The 20,143-nt window shown below is 43.8% G+C and overlaps 1 protein-coding gene across 1 annotated transcript in view; it reads left to right on the top strand.

The window, feature by feature from the left end:
• DCDC1 (doublecortin domain containing 1) overlaps window positions 1-20,143 on the top strand; it is a 1,098,140-nt gene that overhangs the window by 443,110 nt on the left and 634,887 nt on the right. The window contains exon 10 of the mRNA XM_069223476.1: window positions 699-875. Coding sequence (XP_069079577.1) covers window positions 699-875 — 177 coding nt within the window. The remainder of the gene's footprint in view (window positions 1-698; window positions 876-20,143) is intronic.

Raw genomic sequence — 20,143 nt, 5'->3', positions numbered from 1 at the left:
TGTGATCTCTTCCCTGTTCCTTTTAATGCTCCTGTCTCAGTATGTAGTGTCTGGCCGTTCAAGTCAGTGGCGTAAGGAAACTAGAGAAGGGGGAGGGGCCTGCAAAAAACACGGAGGGCTCCCCCTCCTCCGGACTCACTCAGACCAGGTGCCCGCGGGGACTACGGGGGCCTTTGTTACGCCACTGGCCCAAAAGTTAATGCCTCCCCAATTCGCGTTAATTTTTTTCTCTCTCTGTCAATGTTTTGCTGCTACAATTTAAGTGTTTTTGTTTTGCTGACCCCTTATCTGTAATGGTGTCCCCTGTACTATTCTCCGTGTAAAAGTTTGTCTTTCCCCTTCTCCAGGTGAAACTCGATGTTTCTGTTTTCCAACGCCAGTACCTCTCTGCCCCAATGTCGGTGATCCTGAATCTCTGACCCAGAATAATTTTCTCCCGTTCTCAATGTACGCCTTTTCCTATCCCAGTGTGAATATTTTCTTTACTAGTCTTCTTCCCTCATTGGGATCATTATTGCTGTATTGTCACAATCATTTCTGTTTATTTCTGTATGCATGCAAAAATGTTGTGTTGCTAGATTCCATTTATATAATACATGTATTTTCATGTTTTGTCACCAACTCTGTCTCAAATCGGTAGCATGGGCGTGATTCGAAATGACCTCCTGCTATCAGCCTTTGTTTTTCAACCTTTGCAGGTAAACAGCCGCATTGACAATTTGCAAACACTTATCAAAACCTACAAAGGTCAGCTCGCTATGCTCGCTCCACAGTTGCAGGCTGAACAGGAACAGTGTGCCACTTACGCCTATCGCCACATAAAAGAGCTCCCAGCAAGCAGGATCCGAGGCCTGCAACAGGGGCTCCAGCTCAAGGTGAGTCCATTCAAAGACCTGCTAAATGTTGTGATTAAGCATGCACTTCAATGGTTCAAGATGTGTCAAATCTATTTTGTAGCACGTTTGAATACTGTGAAAAAATCTAACATTTATCACCTATTAGAGAAGAGAGCCTCACCTCAATATAGAGTAATTCACATTATTTCCTTGTTTTACGATTACTTTATACCTGATTAATGCGAACATTCGCGTTATTAGAGTTGGGTGGATGTGGAACATCCACCAAAAAGTGTCGGATGTCCAGTCTGCTGTATTGAGAGTGCATTGATGTGAGTGCTATTCTAAATATAGTGGACGTTTGGCGGATATCCCACTCTAGTTTGAAAGAAAGTTGTAACGAGGTCTTGGATTTTGTGAAGTGTCACTACAGAGAATAACAATGTGTTTCGACTTTAAAGACACATCGGTATGGAAACAGAATTTCTTCTGTCACTGCACTAAGGGAGCGGTAGATTGACATATATGTCCTGGTTGTCATTTTCAACTCTTGACGCTCAGTAGCCTGGGCAAACGATGTTAGAGGAAACCTGACAGTTTCTGTGGGAAATTGCTCTTGGCTTCGTAGATTAATACTTGAGCAAAGACCAGATTTTGAATTGCATAAGCTTTACGTTTACAAACAATCTGAGTCCTCAAATTGTTGGTAAATCCTTTCAGGCATTGTTTGTATTGGTACCTGTTAATTGCAAGATTCAGCAAAACAAATGGTAGAATAGTAATACACTTCATTTTCAACATTTTTACAAAAGTCATATTGCATCCAGGTACTTTACAGGGAGTGCAGAATTATTAGGCAAGTTGTATTTTTGAGGATTAATTTTATTATTGAACAACAACCATGTTCTCAATGAACCCAAAAAACTCATTAATATCAAAACTGAATATTTTTGGAAGTAGTTTTTAGTTTGTTTTTAGTTTTAGCTATGTTAGGGGGATATCTGTGTGTGCAGGTGACTATCACTGTGCATAATTATTAGGCAACTTAACAAAAAAATATATATACCCATTTCAATTATTTATCATTACCAGTGAAACCAATATAACATCTCAACATTCACAAATATACATTTCTGACATTCAAAAACAAAACAAAAACAAATCAGTGACCAATATAGCCACCTTTCTTTGCAAGGACACTCAAAAGCCTGCCATCCATGGATTCTGTCAGTGTTTTGATCTGTTCACCATCAACATTGCGTGCAGCAGCAACCACAGCCTCCCAGACACTGTTCAGAGAGGTGTACTGTTTTCCCTCCTTGTAAATCTCACATTTGATGATGGACCACAGGTTCTCAATGGGGTTCAGATCAGGTGAACAAGGAGGCCATGTCATTAGATTTCCTTCTTTTATACCCTTTCTTGCCAGCCACGCTGTGGAGTACTTGGACGCGTGTGATGGAGCATTGTCCTGCATGAAAATCATGTTTTTCTTGAAGGATGCAGACTTCTTCCTGTACCACTGCTTAAAGAAGGTGTCTTCCAGGAACTGGCAGTAGGACTGGGAGTTGAGCTTGACTCCATCCTCAACCCGAAAAGACCCCACAAGCTCATCTTTGATGATACCAGCCCAAACCAGTACTCCACCTCCACCTTGCTGGCGTCTGAGTCGGACTGGAGCTCTCTGCCCTTTACCAATCCAGCCACGGGCCCATCCATCTGGCCCATCAAGACTCACTCTCATTTCATCAGTCCATAAAACCTTAGAAAAATCAGTCTTGAGATATTTCTTGGCCCAGTCTTGACGTTTCAGCTTGTGTGTCTTGTTCAGTCGTGGTCGTCTTTCAGCCTTTCTTACCTTGGCCATGTCTCTGAGTATTGCACACCTTGTGCTTTTGGGCACTCCAGTGATGTTGCAGCTCTGAAATATGGCCAAACTGGTGGCAAGTGGCATCGTGGCAGCTGCACGCTTGACTTTTCTCAGTTCATGGGCAGTTATTTTGCGCCTTGGTTTTTCCACACGCTTCTTGCGACCCTGTTGACTATTTTGAATTAAACGCTTGATTGTTTGATGATCACGCTTCAGAAGCTTTGCAATTTTAAGAGTGCTGCATCCCTCTGCAAGATATCTCACTATTTTGGACTTTTCTGAGCCTGTCAAGTCCTTCTTTTGACCCATTTTGCCAAAGGAAAGGAAGTTGCCTAATAATTATGCACACCTGATATAGGGTGTTGATGTCATTAGACCACACCCCTTCTCATTACAGAGATGCACATCACCTAATATGCTTAATTGGTAGTAGGCTTTCGAGCCTATACAGCTTGGAGTAACACAACATGCATAAAGAGGATGATGTGGTCAAAATACTAATTTGCCTAATAATTCTGCACTCCCTGTATAGACAAGAATACAGAAATGCTGCCTTGTTGTTCACATTGGAACCTTGCAACTGTGCTAGCAATGGAAGGGTGTAAAAAACACTTAAAAATGTGTATGACAAAAAGACCAGAAGGAGAATTGTATTGATTAATAATCTTCTGGGGTTCTCATTACTGATGTTTTTCACAGAGGACTACATATAGCAGTGACATACCTACTTGTCCTATTGTGTCTGTCGAACATTCTCCTCGCTCTGTCCCTGCCTCAGCAGTGAATGGTGGTGTACCTTATACTATTTACCCTCACTGTGAAGAGAGAGTGAGCGTACAGCAAGGCCTGAAGAGGAGGTAGGCCAACATACAGCAGCGTATGAATAAAAAGAAGAGGCGTCAGGGTCCACTGGTGGAGAGGAGAAGAGTGGCTGGTGTGGAGGCTCTCACGTTGGGCTGCTAGTGCCAGTAGTAGGGCCTCGCATTAAACAGGAGCCAGTGCACTAAGGAGAGAGAAAAAGTAGGCATCGACTGGCTGTCAGATAATGGTGAGAGACTAAATATGGCTGCACTCGATATTGTCAGGCAAGTGCAACTGTGGAGGGGCTCGGCTTAGGAGGGACCAGAGGACATTTAGGCCTTGCCTTTTGTGCCCCTGAAATAATGAGACCCATTTGGGAGGTAGGCCTCATGTGAGGCACAGAGGAGGCATCCAGCCACTGAAAAATGTCAGAAGTGTGAAGTGAAGGTCCCCACGAGCGGACAGTAGGCCAAGGCCTGGAGTGGTGAAAGTAAGGGCTGGTGGGATGCAACTCTACAGGTTGTATAAGTAATTGGAGAGTTTCACTCTCTGAGTCTCTTTCCTCCTTATCTAGCCAAGGGATTACACATTTAAATAATGTGGCCTTGTATTATGCTCTGAAATTAAACACCACTAGTGCCCTTAGCATGCACTTCTAATTACCTCACAAATTACAGCACTCATGATATCTTTGATAGCATCATTGATAATATCAATGCAATATTTGGAGTAAAAGATTTGATGAAAAAACTGTGCATTGCGGGGGTGCAAGCTATAGTTACACTAGGGCATGAGTTATAGTTACTTGAGATAAATATAACCGGCTAATTTCTATGTTTTTGTACGAGTAAATTCAGAACCTAACTATAACGTCCCTGTAGCCTTTGTTTTTTTAAGTGAGTATGTATGTATATATATATGTGTGTATATATATATATATATATATATATATATATAGGCATATGTTGCAATATATGCAGCATGTCTATGACAGTACCATCATTTTATCTAGGGAAATACACTGCTTTAGGGTCATTCAAAATTTCCACCACTTGTTTATGCTAACCTCCAATGCTAGCACATTGCCTCTTTGTTGTCCTGTACACCCTCTCCAAATGTTTGCTCATTAGAATGCCCAAATATCGGCAATGTAGTCGTCGGCATCCCCAGAAGCACATCTGCTCCATCTCCAAGTTCAGAGCCATTCGGGGGAATGTCACTGATGTGTGGACCTTTAACTTAAAGCCAGATAATGTTCCCACTTCCTGCAATGTATTTTGGATCCTGCCTTATGTTTCTGGTATATCTCTTAACATTAGTAACATGTTATCAATGTATAATATTATTGTTAATTTATTCCCAATTAAGAACCCATCATCTGTATGTATGAATCAAATGATCTGCACAAACAGTTCAATAACCAATGTGAATATCAGAGGGGATAGGAAATACCAGTACTGAGTCCCCTCTAGATTTTCCATCATTCCAAGACTTGGGGCATGATTTAGATCTTGGGGGTAATGGTCCCGCTGTCGGTATTCCATCAGAAAACATGTGCATCAGGTCAGTCTGCCCGATTAGATGTTGACGGATCCATAGACAAAAGACTACCTGAGTCCCGCCGACTCAGCCAGGACCCTCCACCCACATTGACAGCACCATTGAAAATAGTGGCTTGTGGCAGGACTCCAGCCTCCCTTCCCGCCAAGCAGGTTATGATGTGCCTTCCAGCCAATGCAACTGTGTCGATATTACCTCCACACCTGAGTTGGCAGATTGGAAGGGAAATTAGGTAAAAACCTACCTTTTCCCCCGTTTCACTTTCATTTTTGACTGGACACGACTGAACAAGACATGCCGTCGCTGCTGCCACTTGAACAGGTAGAAAATCTGCATTCCCTGTGTACGTTGTGTGGTCACTGTACATGAGTTCGGCACCACTGCAGTCATATACATGTTACAGATATTTAAAAAAAATACCTGTGACATGCGTAGGCCAGAAAAACGTGTGGTAGAGGTTAATGGGGACACACTGGTACAAGACACATATCAATCACATACACAATTGTCATTTTGGTGTCAGTATTCATTGCCAAATGAATGCTAGCACAACAATAACAATGACATCACACTTGTCAACCATGTCCATGCATGCACATTGCAATGGGGCTTGAACATGTAATGTTGTGCTTCCAGTAGCTAATGTGAGTCAGTACATGTTTGTGTGTGTGAGATTGAATTGGTTGGTTTAGGTGGAGAGAGCTGGAGTGGTTGTGTCAGTATGTATGCCACATGCATGTGGGTCTGATGTTGCTGGGTATGTTTGTGTGTTGTATTGCTGTGTGCAACATTCAGGTGAGTGTTGTTGTGTGATGGTTGTTGTGATGTGTGTAGTTGTGCTATAGTGTGAGTGTGAGTAGATGAGTGTGTAGTTGTGTTGGTCATTGTGGTTTTGTTGTGTGTGGATATAGTGTCCATAGTGTGTGTATGTTGTGTCATTGATGTACAGCAATGTGTGTTTTCAGCATGCATATGTTGTGCTGGAATGGCATTGGATAACAGTGTGTATGAAGTGTGATGTGCAGGTGGATACAAGTGTGTGTGTGTGGGTATGTGTGTGTGTCTTTCCTCTATTCCAAAGCCATTGTACAATTTGCTCCTGAGAACGGCTCCCTCCATCAGCAATACATACCCAGTTCACTACCTGCAGAACCGTATCATCTAAATACGGTTGGTGGGAACCCGCCAGTCTGATGGCTAGAAAGAGAAGTCTGTTGCTCAGCCTCAATACACCTATATATGGCAGTCGGAACACCGCCGACTTGACGCAGGACCCGGGTCCGCCACCAGGGCGAATCGGCAGTCCCTTTTTCCCTTGGTCTGTACCTATGCTGCAGACTATTATACAGGACAGCCATCCAACCTAGGTCTTCCTCCCCTAAAGTATATCTCATAAGTGTTCTATGCATAAGTTTTCAATCCACTACATCAAAAGCTTGATGTGCATCCAAAGTAGCCAATGAACATTTCTCCCCAGCCTGTCTGGCATGTTCCAGTACTAAAAGTGCTTTTCTTATGTTGATAGCAGCAAAGCACCCTCACCCCAAAAGAAAATCTCATCTGGTACGCATGGACCAGCATCGCCACTGCCTTAGCCAAGCGTTTAGCTAATATCTTTCCTAATATGTTAGTGTCCACACTGATATTCATAATGGTCTATATTATTCAGATGCTAGCAGGTCTGGTATGCAAAATCACTATCGATGTAGGAAGGTTGGAGCATTTCTAACTTCAGTTGAAGCCATGCATCATCCATAATATATTCTGTTAAAATTTTCAGTGGTACATTTAGCCACTTTATTTATTTACACTTTATAATCTGTTAATATCATTTAAGTTTCTAAGCAGTCGTGAACCCCCTGAGGAGGCTTCATGGACCCCCAGGGGTCCGTGGACCAGAGGTTGGGAACCACTGCTCCAGCTTATTAGCTTATTTATTGTGGACATAAGTGCTTTCCTGGCCCTAAATATAGTGCTCATCCATCTGCCTCATCTACTTTAAAGGCTTCCCACACTGTACTTGCAGATGTCACCATGTCTTTATTTGTATGAAAGTATTCCTTTATGGCCCTTGTAATCTCATCCTTGAGTGGTTGGTCCTAAATCACCCTGGTTTGCAATCTCCACTGGATATTAGAACATTAGAATGCTGGGGGCTCCATTGAAAACAATGGAGTGCTGCTGGCTCTTACTGGCCGGTAAAAGCCCGCAGCGCCGACATTCCAATGTTCGCTTTGTTCACAGCAACAGCTGTGAACAAAGCCTCACGGAGCCCGAGGGGATTTTAATCCCCTCGGGCTCCGTGAACATTTTTGTTTTTAATAGAACATTCTGCCCTGAGTGGCAGAATGTTCTAATAGCCTTAGAACCAGCCGTAGCAGGCTCTACCGGCTATTAAAGTCCCTCTCCCTTGTTAAATGCCCTCGCCTTCGGCTCGGGCATTTAACGCGGAGCGGGCCTTTAATAGCCGGTAGAGCCCGCTACGGCGGGTTCTAAGGCTATATTGGTGCAGACTGGTCAACCCAGGCAGTTTATACAAAGGGGAAAAAAGATCTGATAGGGTACAATTTAAATATTCGGCTTTCCCAAAGTATACTATTTGTTTCAGGTGGGTCAGAGCAACATTTATTCTCAGGAAAGGGTTAAGCAAAGGTAAAAAAAAGAATACCTCCATCCATCTTTATGTTGTACTTTCCAAGTCTCAAGGAGATTCAGAACATCTACAACATTATGAAGTGCTATTAAACGTTTACCCAAAGTTCTGATCACTGCTCTGGAACAATGCAAGTACTTGCCCAACTGACCATTAAAATCCCCCATCCATAGACTATCATGATGTGTATATGGCACCAACATCTCCATTACTTCCTTGCAATAAACTAGGGTACATACATTTGGTGCATGAGTCTTTAACAATACAATGTGTTTTCCACTAAGTATTCCAGTTGCCCCTACGTAAGTACCACTGACATCTTAAAATGTTGCATCCGTTTCAAACGGAACTGATGGTCTAAACCATAACACTACTCCTCCGGCAAAGAAGATAAACCTGGCACACTGTATTATCCTTCCCCACCTAGCCTGGAGTGTTTGATGCTAGCACACTATCAAATTGCTTTCCTCTAACATGGCTATCTGAGATTGCTTCCGCTTCTAGTATGATGATTTTCTCCATCGTTTGATGGGAGCATTCACTTCCTTATCATTCCATAATATCACTGTCAAAGCCATCTGCATTATTAAGATTTTTATCCCTTGCCTAACAGTTGTTTCATCGCACATGCCTCTGGTATATGTGAATTTTTCTTATGTCTCGCTATCCCTCAATTGTTCATCCTCCCATGTGGCCTCCCTCAGCTTGGCCCCCACAGGCAGTACAGTAAGTACCTATCCCCCTTCCAATAACAAATCAATACACCCTACTTTTCCCATTGTTGGGCAAACCACACTAGCTCCCTCTGAAGAAGGGCCACTGGCAATTGCTCAAACAAACAACACTAACTAGTCAATTTTAGGAACCTTTCAAATACCTCTTCTAATCAACTTAACTCTATAGCCGCTTCACTGAATATTCTTACATATCTATGTTGTCCGCTACGGCAATATTTTATCTCTTGCACTGCCTCATGAAGAATAAGAAACAAAAAGGGACTGAACCATACTTCACGCACTCAGCCCCAAGTTCTCTGCAATTCATGGTTTCTTCTGGATTCTCAAAAAAAGATCTCATCTTTTTCACATCAATCCCAGATGTGATGGTGGCAATAAAGCAAATGCTGTGGTCAATATTCTCAATTTACTTTACTTCCTCAAATGTTCCCCTTTTCTTCTGTAGGTCAGATAAAACAATATCTGATTTCAATTGAACCAAATGCCCTTCTGTTGTCTTGCCACTGTCAATATACAAAGCGTGTTTCAGTAGCATTGCACTTGTGTAATTATCATCCTCTGAGGGGCACTTGAAGGGGTGGGGGCTTTTGTCCCAGGGTTCTATGAGCTGTATCAATCTGTATGTCCCTGGCCCCACTGAAACTCATCAACAGCTCTGACAACAATTTTTCAAGATACATATTCATTAGATAAGTCTCTGTTCCCTCCTGTAACTCTAACATACTTAATATTGTTTCTTATTGACCTATCTTCTAGGTACGCTATCTTCTCATTGTGCCATTACATCATGGCTTTCATGTCAATAAGTTGCCCTAAGTTGTTGTCAACAGTGTCTTCCAGTGCACCTACTCTTTGTTCGGTTTCTGGTGTGCATTCTCTAATTTTGTCCAGCTCTTGCCTTAACAGGGCAACTCTAATTGCCATGCTATCAATGTTTTCCATAATCCCCTTGTTGCCCCACAGTATAAGTTGCTTAAAATCTGCATTGGTGGTTGAGAGCTAGCTTTGTGCATTGTTTTGTGCTAGTTGTCATGCTCCATTGCTCTGAGCCATTTTGGCCAGGCCCTCTTCTATTTTGTGTTTGTTTCATGTATTACAGGCTGAGCCCCCTTATTTTGCTAAGGCATCAGGCCTGTTCAGCAGATGAAGAGGCACACTGTTTTGGTATCTCCTCTGTGCCACTCCACCGTGTTAATGCTGTTCCCAATTCCAGAAAAAGCACATCCACATTGTGCTGTACCTTTTTCGGTTTCTCTGTCTATCAGCCACTGGTGTCAGTCTCCAAGAGATGGCCTCATTGCATCTCTATCAGCCTTGCTGTAGGTGGAGGCACAGTATTTACAATCCATATCAAGCATCTGTGACACCACACTTCACATCTACACCACTCGCTTCAGCAATTATTCTCATTCCCTTCACATTAACGTTGGTGCGAATGGCATGCAATGGCCTGAAGTAATGCCCTAGTCTTCCCTGGCCCCTTTTGTAGTGCAGGTCAGTACTTGCACCACGGTGCAAGGGTGTCTGCGTTGTAGGCAGGATTGCATTTGCGCTGGAAGGAACATCTTCCTGCACAAAAACAATCCCACAAGGCTTTTTGCTCTTTCTATGTGTGCTGCTGAATGCAGCACACACGGAGAGAGTTAAAAAAGAAGAGAAATAAAGATAAAAAGTTTTGGCCCATTCCCAGGTTTACATAGCCTTGTAAATCGAACACCCACCAGAGCTCCCACAGAATGCCTTCAAGAAAGGCAAAAAGGATTTGAAATAAGAATATACAATTTAACAGTGGGTCAAAGAAATGGGTAGAAAGATAACATGCAACAGCTTCAGTTGCTAACTAAGTGGCATGTCCTCTAAGAAAAACACACTAGGCACTATGCAAAGTTCAATATTTCTGAAAGTACATTCGTCTCTACATCTAAGTACTTTTCAGCAATCAATGGGATTTGTCAGACGGAGGAGTGACGCTGCCATTACAGGCAGTGAAAAGGGCGACGGGTGCTGTAGCACCCGATGCACTGCAACATTGCCGCCGGCTCAATTACGAGCCGGCATCAATGTTGTGGCCCAGCGGGAATCTCGTAATAGGGCGAGTGGGTGGAAAACCAGAGTAGCGGTTTAGCATCCTATAGAGTTTGGTGGGCGGCCTCTGCCACCCGCCAACCTCAAAATGAGGGCCTTAATATCTTTAGTTATTGAAGACTGTTTACTCTGTCTTTTGCCTTTTCCATGAATATTTTCCTCCTACATCTATGTTGAGTAATATGCTGATTAATCACAGTCACAAATCAAGTTAAGGTTGACATAAGCAGCTAAGCCTGATTTGAACTAGCCTTTATAGTCTGTTAATTGACAAGTTTCTATGGCACTTCACAATGATTGTTACCCTTTCTTCACTGTCCTTAAAGTTCTAACCATAACTCTAGGGAGACTTTTGAGTCTTTTATATTCCATCATTAACCTTTATGTTTGGCATTTTAAATGTGATCTGTGGGTAAATTGAACGAAGATGTGTAATTGCCACCAGCCCTCTCAGACAGTATAGCTTCAGAAGTGAGTTGACATGAAATCATCAACTCTAACAGAAAGTACTTCAGACCTACTTATACACTAGTATTTTCTCATTGACTTTACATCTGTGTTTTTATTTTATTTTTCGACTACAGAGCAAATAAAGATCACCACTTTCTCCTGAATTAAAATCCCTATATTCTATGGGGACACTCCACATGTCCTCTTGCTGTGTTCCTTTGAGCAAAGGACGTTTGGTCTGGTATATTTCCTGTAAAAATTCCATCTTGTGTGAATCATCTGCACCTTACGTTTGGCTTCCACAAAATGGCGATGCAATATTTTTGCCTCAGTCACCCTGTTCCTCTATTTGTGAAATACCACTCAGCCTGCTGAGACAATGTTCCAGTTTTATTTTGGGCCAGATTTATCAAGGTTTTGTGTCACCCTTCCACCACACAAGGGGGAGCAAGGGTGACACAAAAGCTAAGTGAGATTTATCGAACCACGCAAGGTCACCTTGTGTGGCCCTACATGGGTAGATAAATCTGGAGTAATGCAATGTAGTGCAAATCACTGGCTTGCATTATTCTGCCCTAGGGAGGCATTCCATGGGTGAAGCATGGGTGTTCCCATGAATCTATCCATGGATTTGGCACATTCCTATATTTACCATTAGTGGTCGACCTTGGAATGCATCAAAATGCTACGCCTCCCCAGACGAGGCATACGGAGGAGAAATATCTTTATTTGTTTTTATGTGAATCTCTTCTACGTGTACTGCATTCTGCCATGCTCATAGAAAGAGGACCATGCCTCTCGGGATTGTTTTTGTGCAGGAAGATGTTTCTTCTTGCACAAAAACAATCTTGCCTACAACACAGGCACCCTTGCACCATGACGCAATGGGTCCTACATTGGCGCTAGGCAGGCAAAAGTGTGCCAGTGCTGGGAAAGGACCTTATCATGTCAAATATGGCACCTTCCTGCAATTTCATTTTCATACAGTGCAGCAAGGGGTGGCTGTGTTGTGTGAAAAAAAGTAAATATTCCCCTTGGTTTTTGTCTTTTATTTTTCATACTTTTTACTTTACTGCTTTTCGAGTTGTTGACCCTACCACTATCTCACCCCAGCACCTTGAATCATGCTCCCAAAGAGTGAGAGATGGATATTTACAAATTTATCTGCAGCCTGTTAGGTGGATGTTAAATACATGCTTCTTTTGTCAAATCTTCTGCATCTCATTTGGAAGTAAGCACAAAATTCACCTGAATCAAAATTTACATCACTGGGCTTTGTTTTGTCAACAGATCCATGGTACGCCTATTCATTTGTTTGCTGATGTTTGTTTCCACACCAACATGTTACTGTCAGGAAAATCAACACAATATGCATTTACTTGTGGTCAAAATATTACAGGTTTTGACACTGGTGCTAGTCAAGGTGAATCTTTATGAGCACGAGGCACTTTCATTAGGTTTTGCATTTAAATATTCAGAACACATATCATTAATATTTTCACCGAATTAATATTGAATGCAGATTTCAGTAACAATTGTGCTGGTTCACTCAGTTCTGCTGGGACATCAGCAGAAATGTTGCAGCCTCCATTTTACTACTTTGGTATCTGTCCTTTAAAAAACGAATTTAAGTAAAGGGCAGCACAGTAGGGGTACCCTGACCCCCTTGTCCTTGTAGAGGAAGTCCCAGGGAAACCCCCATGTAGTCAAAATACATTAAAAAAAATGTGCTGGAGTCTTGCTGTACTCAAGTTGGACCCAGCATGGTGCTCCCCTGTTGTCCCGTGCGGTAGAAAGGGATACCGTGGAAGCTTGCAAAAGTTAAAAAGCTGTACCTTGAAGTGCTGCTTGTGCAGCGGTACTATGAAAGTACCAGGGTACAATGAAAATCATTTTGTTTTTAAAGTGAAATGTGGAGTAGGTGTCCATGGAGCATTGCACAACCCTAGGGGGCTGGCTAGCAACAGAGTGTTGGATTCCCAGAGGGGATTGCCTGAAGGACCTAGTCTGTGGCCAAACCCTGTCACCAACCCTATGCCATGCACACCAAAAACTGTGCAGGTTTGGCTGCCAGCTGGGATTGCCCGCATAACAAGGATACAGGCCAGACCCTGCATCTAATATACTCCTGCACACAATCAAAAGCTATATTGAAGTGACAGAGCTGGGTGAATAGGATAATAAAACCAAGAAATTCAATGTAACAAACAAAGATTATTGTGGCGTTATAGTTAGGTATAGTAATAAGATCTTATTTTAAGTTATAAAAAAGCCTAGAGATTCAATGAATAAAAAAAGGGTAAAGTGACGTTATAGGTAAGTGTGTTAATAATATGTTAGTTTACATTTAAAAAAACTATAGAAATACAGTAACTTGATATTATACTTAGGCCTTAATTCATAAAAAAAAGTCTAAGATTAAAGTGACATATATACTTAGGCCTTGTAATAATATTAACTTCTTCGCTGCTATGTCTTTCCTAAACAGCCACAAATTATGGAGTTTAGAAGCAGTGGTTATTTGCACATCTCTGAATTTGTGGGTATCCATTCAAGCATATGAATTCTCAAAATTACTTCTTTCTTACGCACTTACATCTGGAAGGCACAAATGCAGAGAAAGACAACTGCTAATAATACTTGTTCTACTATTCTCTTTTCCCCCAAGTCTCCTGATAAAAATGGTACCTCACTTGTAGGCCTAGTGCCCATGACAGGAAACGACCCAAAACACAGCATGGGCACATCACATTTTTTCACTAAAAACGGACCCCTTTTTTGCAGTGTGCCTAGCTGTGGATTTTGGGCTCTAGCTCAGCTGCAGCTGCACAAAGGGAAACCTAGCAAACCTGTACATTTTTTAAAGCTAGACACCTAGGTGAATCCAGGATGGGGTGACCTGTGTGGCTCTCACCAGGTTCTGTTACCCAAACCATAAAATCTTGAAAGTTCTGGAATCTGCAAAGAGTCACAAACTTCCTTCCACCCAGCATTCTCGTAAGTCTCCCGATGAAAATGGTACCTCACATGTGTGGCTGGGCTTAGTACCAGTAACAGGAACTTATCAAACCAATGGCAATGAGAGCCCTTGCTTGGGTACTCCTAATAGCATCGGATGGATACATTCCTGTCTGTGGCACTAGGCCCAACCACCCAAATGGCACAGCATGTTTATCGGCAGAAGTGGCGCAATGCTGTGTAGTAGAAATTTTGTGGATTTCTGCAGATTCCGGAAGTTTCCATCACAGAAAGGTGAGAACAAAATGTGTGTTTTTACTCGAAATTTGAGGTTTGCAGGGCACTGTGGGTAAGAAAATGGCGTGGGATGGATGCGGAGCACACCACCCTGGTCTCTCCTAGACGTCTAGTTTTTAGACCTGCTCATTTCACTTGACTGCTCCCCCAAAGACATCCCTCATGTCTAGTGGGGTGGATCCCTGCTTGGGTATTGCCCTTCTTGGGTGATCCCTAAGCAGGGCTCCACTTGGGACAGGTAATGTGGAGTTTCTCCTCTTTCCAGTGATACCTCTCCTGCATTCTTTGGTGCAGATGGCGGCTGAGATAGCCCTGCAAGCATCAAGGCACTTTCAGTTTCAGTGTAATGATGTCAGCGTACCATGCGCACTATCGTCATTACATTGAATCAAAAAATATGCAGCGGGGGAAGGTCTTCTCCAGCTCCCGAGGCAAAAAACGAAAAACAAAAAATAAATCCCTCTGCTGCTTACAGCAGAGGGATTTCATGCTTGTGTGATGGAGACAGAATGGATCCATCCTACGCACGAGTGTCGATGTGCATCATGGAACTATTCTGTCATGCGCACCAAAGAGGTTAATGATATGGTTTTAAAACAAAAACAAGCACTGAAATTCAAAAGTTATCGTTTAATGAGCGAATTATAACTTGCTCCGCAGCCGTGCACTGTTTATGAAATCACATATAACATCACTCATGATATGTTAAATGACATAGAGTATGCAAAGTTTGAAAGTGGCATGTTTTCCCATCCCATCTCACTTTTGAGAAGCAGAAAGTAAGTACATTGGATAATTGCTTGCTTAATGGTCAAGACACTGTGAGAATACATGGAGCTTTATTACGAATGTGGTGGTCTATAGACCGCCACACTTGTGGTGTAGGTCTGGCCACATTACAACCTTGGGCCAGAGAACTGCCAGCTCCACCAGGATCTCGGATCCTGGTGGTGTGGAGGTGGTGGTGGTCCTAATCTGCCAAGACAGCGCTGCAAGCAGCACTGCTCTGTGGATTACTACCCCCTACTCCGCCAGCAGTTTCATGTCGGTACCATTGACACGAAAAGGCTGACAGAGAACAGGTGCACGGGGCCCCAGGGGGGCCCCTGCCCAGCACCTTCACAATGTTCATGGTCTGCTTTGCAGACCATGAACATTGTGAGGGTGCTGGTGCACCCTGCTGGCTACAGCATTGCGGCTGGCTCAGTTATAAGCCGGGGACAATGCTGTAGCCAGTGTGGGCAGAACCTTAGGGTTCCACCCACCGACCTAGCAGGAAACCCATAATAACTCCAGTGGGGAGGTCACCATGTAGGCAGTGTCTACCCTGTCATGAGTTTGGCAGACAGAGCTTTCCGTCCACAAAACTCATAATGGGGCCTATGATGTTTTGGGAAAACTACAGACAGGGTCTAAACAGTTCTTGGAAGAATGAATGGACAGTTTCTTAGATATTAAAGCTTGTGTTTTGGCATTCAGTTGAGTTCCACACTTGACCATGGCTAAAGCACCATACGGTTGCTGAACAGTGCTTCAACACAAGTGTGTGTCAATGGTCTTCTTTGGCCTGTGGATTTCTTGCACCAGAAGCAAAGGGAAATCTTGGGTTGTTTTTCTTGTCACGTTTTATATTATTTTATTTCTTCATGCAAAACATATTAAATTTGTGTGATTTTATCACAGCATTGCCATGTTAATAAATACTCATGAAAACTCTTGTGTTGTGCGTCAAAGGATTGTGCTGAACTGACAGGCCACCCACAGGTGAAAGTAGCGTTATCACTGACCTCAGCTGCAAGCCCACAGTTTGAAGCATGACCAGGATTAGCTGGTATGTGCCTACTACTCCAATACTGTCTTTTTGAGAAATTCCATCTGTTTTGCTGTTTTTACCCCTTTCCTTTGCCTGTTCCTGATGTCTGACATAGCTGATGCCTGCTATGAGACCTCAGTTACATGCTCTTTGCTTTAAAATGACAATCATTTGTAACCTAAAGTTACCATTGATGGGGCTATTGTAAATCTATAGTATGCATGCAAATGACAATGGTATGCGTGCAAATGTTTTATGTGGTTTTACAAGATATAGAAATGAGATGCAACAGTAAAGGCAAAGTTGCCCACTTGCACTTAAAATTCAACATGTGCTTTAGTAAGTCCACATGAATTAAAACTCTAATTCAAAAACTTTTGACCAGAAAATGCAATCAAAAGCCAAATTCAGAACCTAAAGTTAATCCAGTATCGTGATTATCATAGTGTTTTATAGATGCATGAAGTATTACATATAGTCGGTCTCATATCACATCGGTGCTGACCTCCTCTAATTTCCACCTACACCCTGGTCATTGAAAAATCTAGCACATATTACATCAACAGAAAATGCACAGTAGGCCAGGATAATGACCATCCAGATCTCCAAGACCACATCTACTCCTAACTAGGCCTACTAGTCTACTTTTCATTTTTGCTATGGAGCTTTTTCAGAATTTCAAAGATTTCTGAAGCCTGGAACAGATGGGGGTTTGAGGGTGTAGTTTTTATGTTCATGCTTAGATGGAGAGAGCTGAACCCAAGCAAAAACAGATGCCCCTTTTGGGTTTCTGTGCTGAAAGAGACTATAGGCCTGCTCTAACCCCCTCTGTGCCGCGGACGTAAGGGTTACGTCCTGCGGCACAGTGCTGCTGTGCACAGGTAGTAACCATAATGTCCTGGGCACACAGCCCAGAGGGAGCACTAGCGCTCCCTCTGTCGGGTTCCCCACCACCCCCCCAAGTCAGGGATAGAAAGAGAAGCCCTTCCCCTTCAACCCATGACCCCCCCCTATCCCCCCTGTGACGTCAGCACGCGAGCGCGCGCTGATTGTCACAGAGCCTCCTCCCATCGCGCTGGAAGCTTTGCATTTCTCTTCCGATCACGTGGGGGAGGCCGAGAGAGGCTTCAAAGGGAAGGAAAGTTACTTCCTTCCCTTTGAAGTCTCTCTCTGCGTTTTGGCAGCCGGATTGAAAGCAGTCCGGCTGTCAAAATGCCCACTAGACACCAGGGATGTTTTAAAAAAAATGAAATTGACATAAGGGAGCGAACCCTTGGGCAAGGGTCGTGCCCCCAGGGGGGGCAGAAACCTCTAGGCACCAGGGATAAAAAAAAATTGTTTTGTTTTGTTTTTTGTTTTGGAGGTGGGTAGCGACCCCTTAGGCAAGGGTCGCTCCCATAGGGGGCAAATTATATTTAGGCCATTTTTGCCCCCCTTGGGGGCAGATTGGCCTATTTATATGAGGCCAATCTGCCCCCAAGGGGGACAGAAACCACTAGACACCAGGGAGTTTTTTTTTTTGTTCGTGAATTTCACATAAGGGGAGCGACCCCTTAGGCAAGGGTCGTTCCCCTGGGGGGCAAATTTATTTTAGGCCATTTCTGCCTCCCAGGGGGCAGATCAGCCTATTTTAATTAGGCCGATCGAAACCAATAGGCACAGGGGATTTTTGTTGTTGTTGTTGTTGTTTTACAGATGGGGAGCGTCCCCTTAGACAAGGGTCGCTCCCCTGGAGGGGCAAATTGTATTTAGGCCATTTCTGCCCGCTTTGGGGGCAGTTCGGCCGATTTTAGGTCAGTCTGCCCCCAAGGGGGGCAGAAACCACTAGGCACTAGGGATCTTTTTGTTTTGCGCCGTCATGCAAGGGGAGCAACCTTGTAGGCAAGGGTCGCTCCCCGGAGGGGGTGGGGGGCAAATTTATTTTAGGCCATTTCTGCCCCCCCGGGGGCAGGTTGTCCTATTGTTATTAGGCTGATCTGCCCCCGGGGGGGCAGAAACCTCTAGGCGCCAGGGCAATTTTTTTTGGGTGTTTTTTTGTTTGTTTTTTTAGAGATGGCGAGCGACCCCTTAGGCAAGGGTCGCTCCCCTGGAGGGGCAAATTGTATTTAGACCATTTCTGCCCCCCTTGGTGGCAAATCGGTCGATTTTAGGTGAATCTGCCCCCAAGGGGGGCAGAAACCACTAGGCACTGGGGATCTTTTTTTTTTGCGCCGTCATGCAAGGGGAGCGACCCCGTAGGCAAGGGTCTCTCCCTGGGGGGGGGGCAAATTTATTTTAGGCCATTTCTGACCCCCCTGGTGCAGGCTGAGCTAGAGTCCAAAATCCACAGGTAGGCACTTTGCAAAAAACACCTCTGTTTTCTGTGAAATAATTTGATGTGTCCACGTTGTGTTTTGGGCCATTTCCTTTCGTGGGCGCTAGGCCCACCCACACAAGTGAGGTACCATTTTTATCGGGAGACTTGGGGGAACGCTGGGTGGAAGGACATTTGTGGCTCCTCTCAGATTCCAGAACTTTCTGTCACCGAAATGAGAGGAAAAAAGTTTTTTTGGGGCCAAATTGTGAGGTTTGCAAAGGATTCTGGGTAACAGAACCTGGTCAGAGCCCCACAAGTCACCCCATCTTGGATTCCCCTAGGTGTCTAGTTTTCAGAAATGTGCTGGTTTGCTAGGTTTCCCCAGGTGCCGGCTGAGCTAGAGGCCAGAATCCACAGGTAGGCACTGTTTTCTGTGAAAAAATGTGATGTGTCCATGTTGTGTTTTGGGCCATTTCCTTTCGTGGGCGCTAGGCCTACCCACACAAGTGAGGTACCATTTTTATCGGGAGACATGGGGGAACGCTGGGTGGAAGGAAATATGTGGCTCCTCTCAGATTCCAGAACTTTCTGTCACCGAAATGTGAGAAAAATGTGGTTTTTTTTTAGCCAAATCTTGAGGTTTGCAAAGGATTCTGGGTAACAGAACCTGATCAGAGCCCCACAAGTCACCCCATTTTGGATTCCCCTAGGTCTCTAGTTTTCAAAAATGCACAGGATTGGTAGGTTTCCCTAGGTGCCGGCTGAGCTAGGGGCCAACATCTACAGATAGGCACTTTGCAAAAAACACCTCTGTTTTCTGTAAAAAAAAAAAGAAATGGGATGTGTCCACGTTGTGTTTTGGGCCATTTCCTTTCGTGGGCGCTAGGCCGACCCATACAAGTGAGGTACCATTTTTATCGGGAGCCTTGGGGGAACGCTGGGTGGAAGGAAATTTGTGGCTCCTCTCAGATTCCAGAACTTTCTGTCACCGAAATGTGAGGAAAATGTGTTTTTTTAGCCAAATTTTGAGGTTTGCAAAGGATTCTGGGTAACAGAACCTGGTCAGAGCCCCACAAGTCACCCCATCTTGGATTCCCCTAGGTCTCTAGTTTTCAAAAATGCACAGGTTTGGTAGATTTCCCTAGGTGCCGGCAGAGCTAAAGGCCAAAATCTACAGGTAGGCACTTTGCAAAAAACACCTCTGTTTTCTGTCAAAAAATGGGATGTGTCCACATTGTGTTTTGGGACATTTCCTGTTGCTGGAGCTTGGACTACCCACACAAGTGAGGTATCATTTTTATCGGGAGACTTGGGGGAACGCTGGGTGGAAGGAAATTTGTGGCTCCTCTCAGATTCCAGAACTTTCTGTCACCGAAATGTGAGGAAAATGTGTTTTTTTTTGCCAAATTTTGAGGTTTGCAAAGGATTCTGGGTAACAGAACCTGGTCAGAGCCCCACAAGTCACCCCATCTTGGATTCCCCTAGGTCTCTAGTTTAAAAAAATGCACAAGTTTGGTAAGTTTCCCTAGGTGCCGGCTGAGCTAGAGGCCAAAATCTACAGGTAGGCACTTTGCAAAAAACTGCTCTGTTTTCTGTGATGTGTCCACGTTGTGTTTTGGGGCATATCCTGTCGCGGGCGCTAGGCCTACCCACACAAGTGAGGTACTATTTTTATCAGGAGACTTAGGGGAACGCTGGGTGGAAGGAAATTTGTGGCTCCTCTCAGATTCCAGAACTTTCTGTCACCGAAATGTGAGGAAAATATATTTCTTTTAGCCAAATTTTGA

This window comes from Pleurodeles waltl, chromosome 3_1, assembly GCF_031143425.1.
Source record: "Pleurodeles waltl isolate 20211129_DDA chromosome 3_1, aPleWal1.hap1.20221129, whole genome shotgun sequence".
Lineage (NCBI taxonomy): Eukaryota > Metazoa > Chordata > Amphibia > Caudata > Salamandridae > Pleurodeles > Pleurodeles waltl.
Note: the sequence above shows the minus strand (reverse complement) of the source record. Positions and strands in the feature narration are given on the sequence as shown.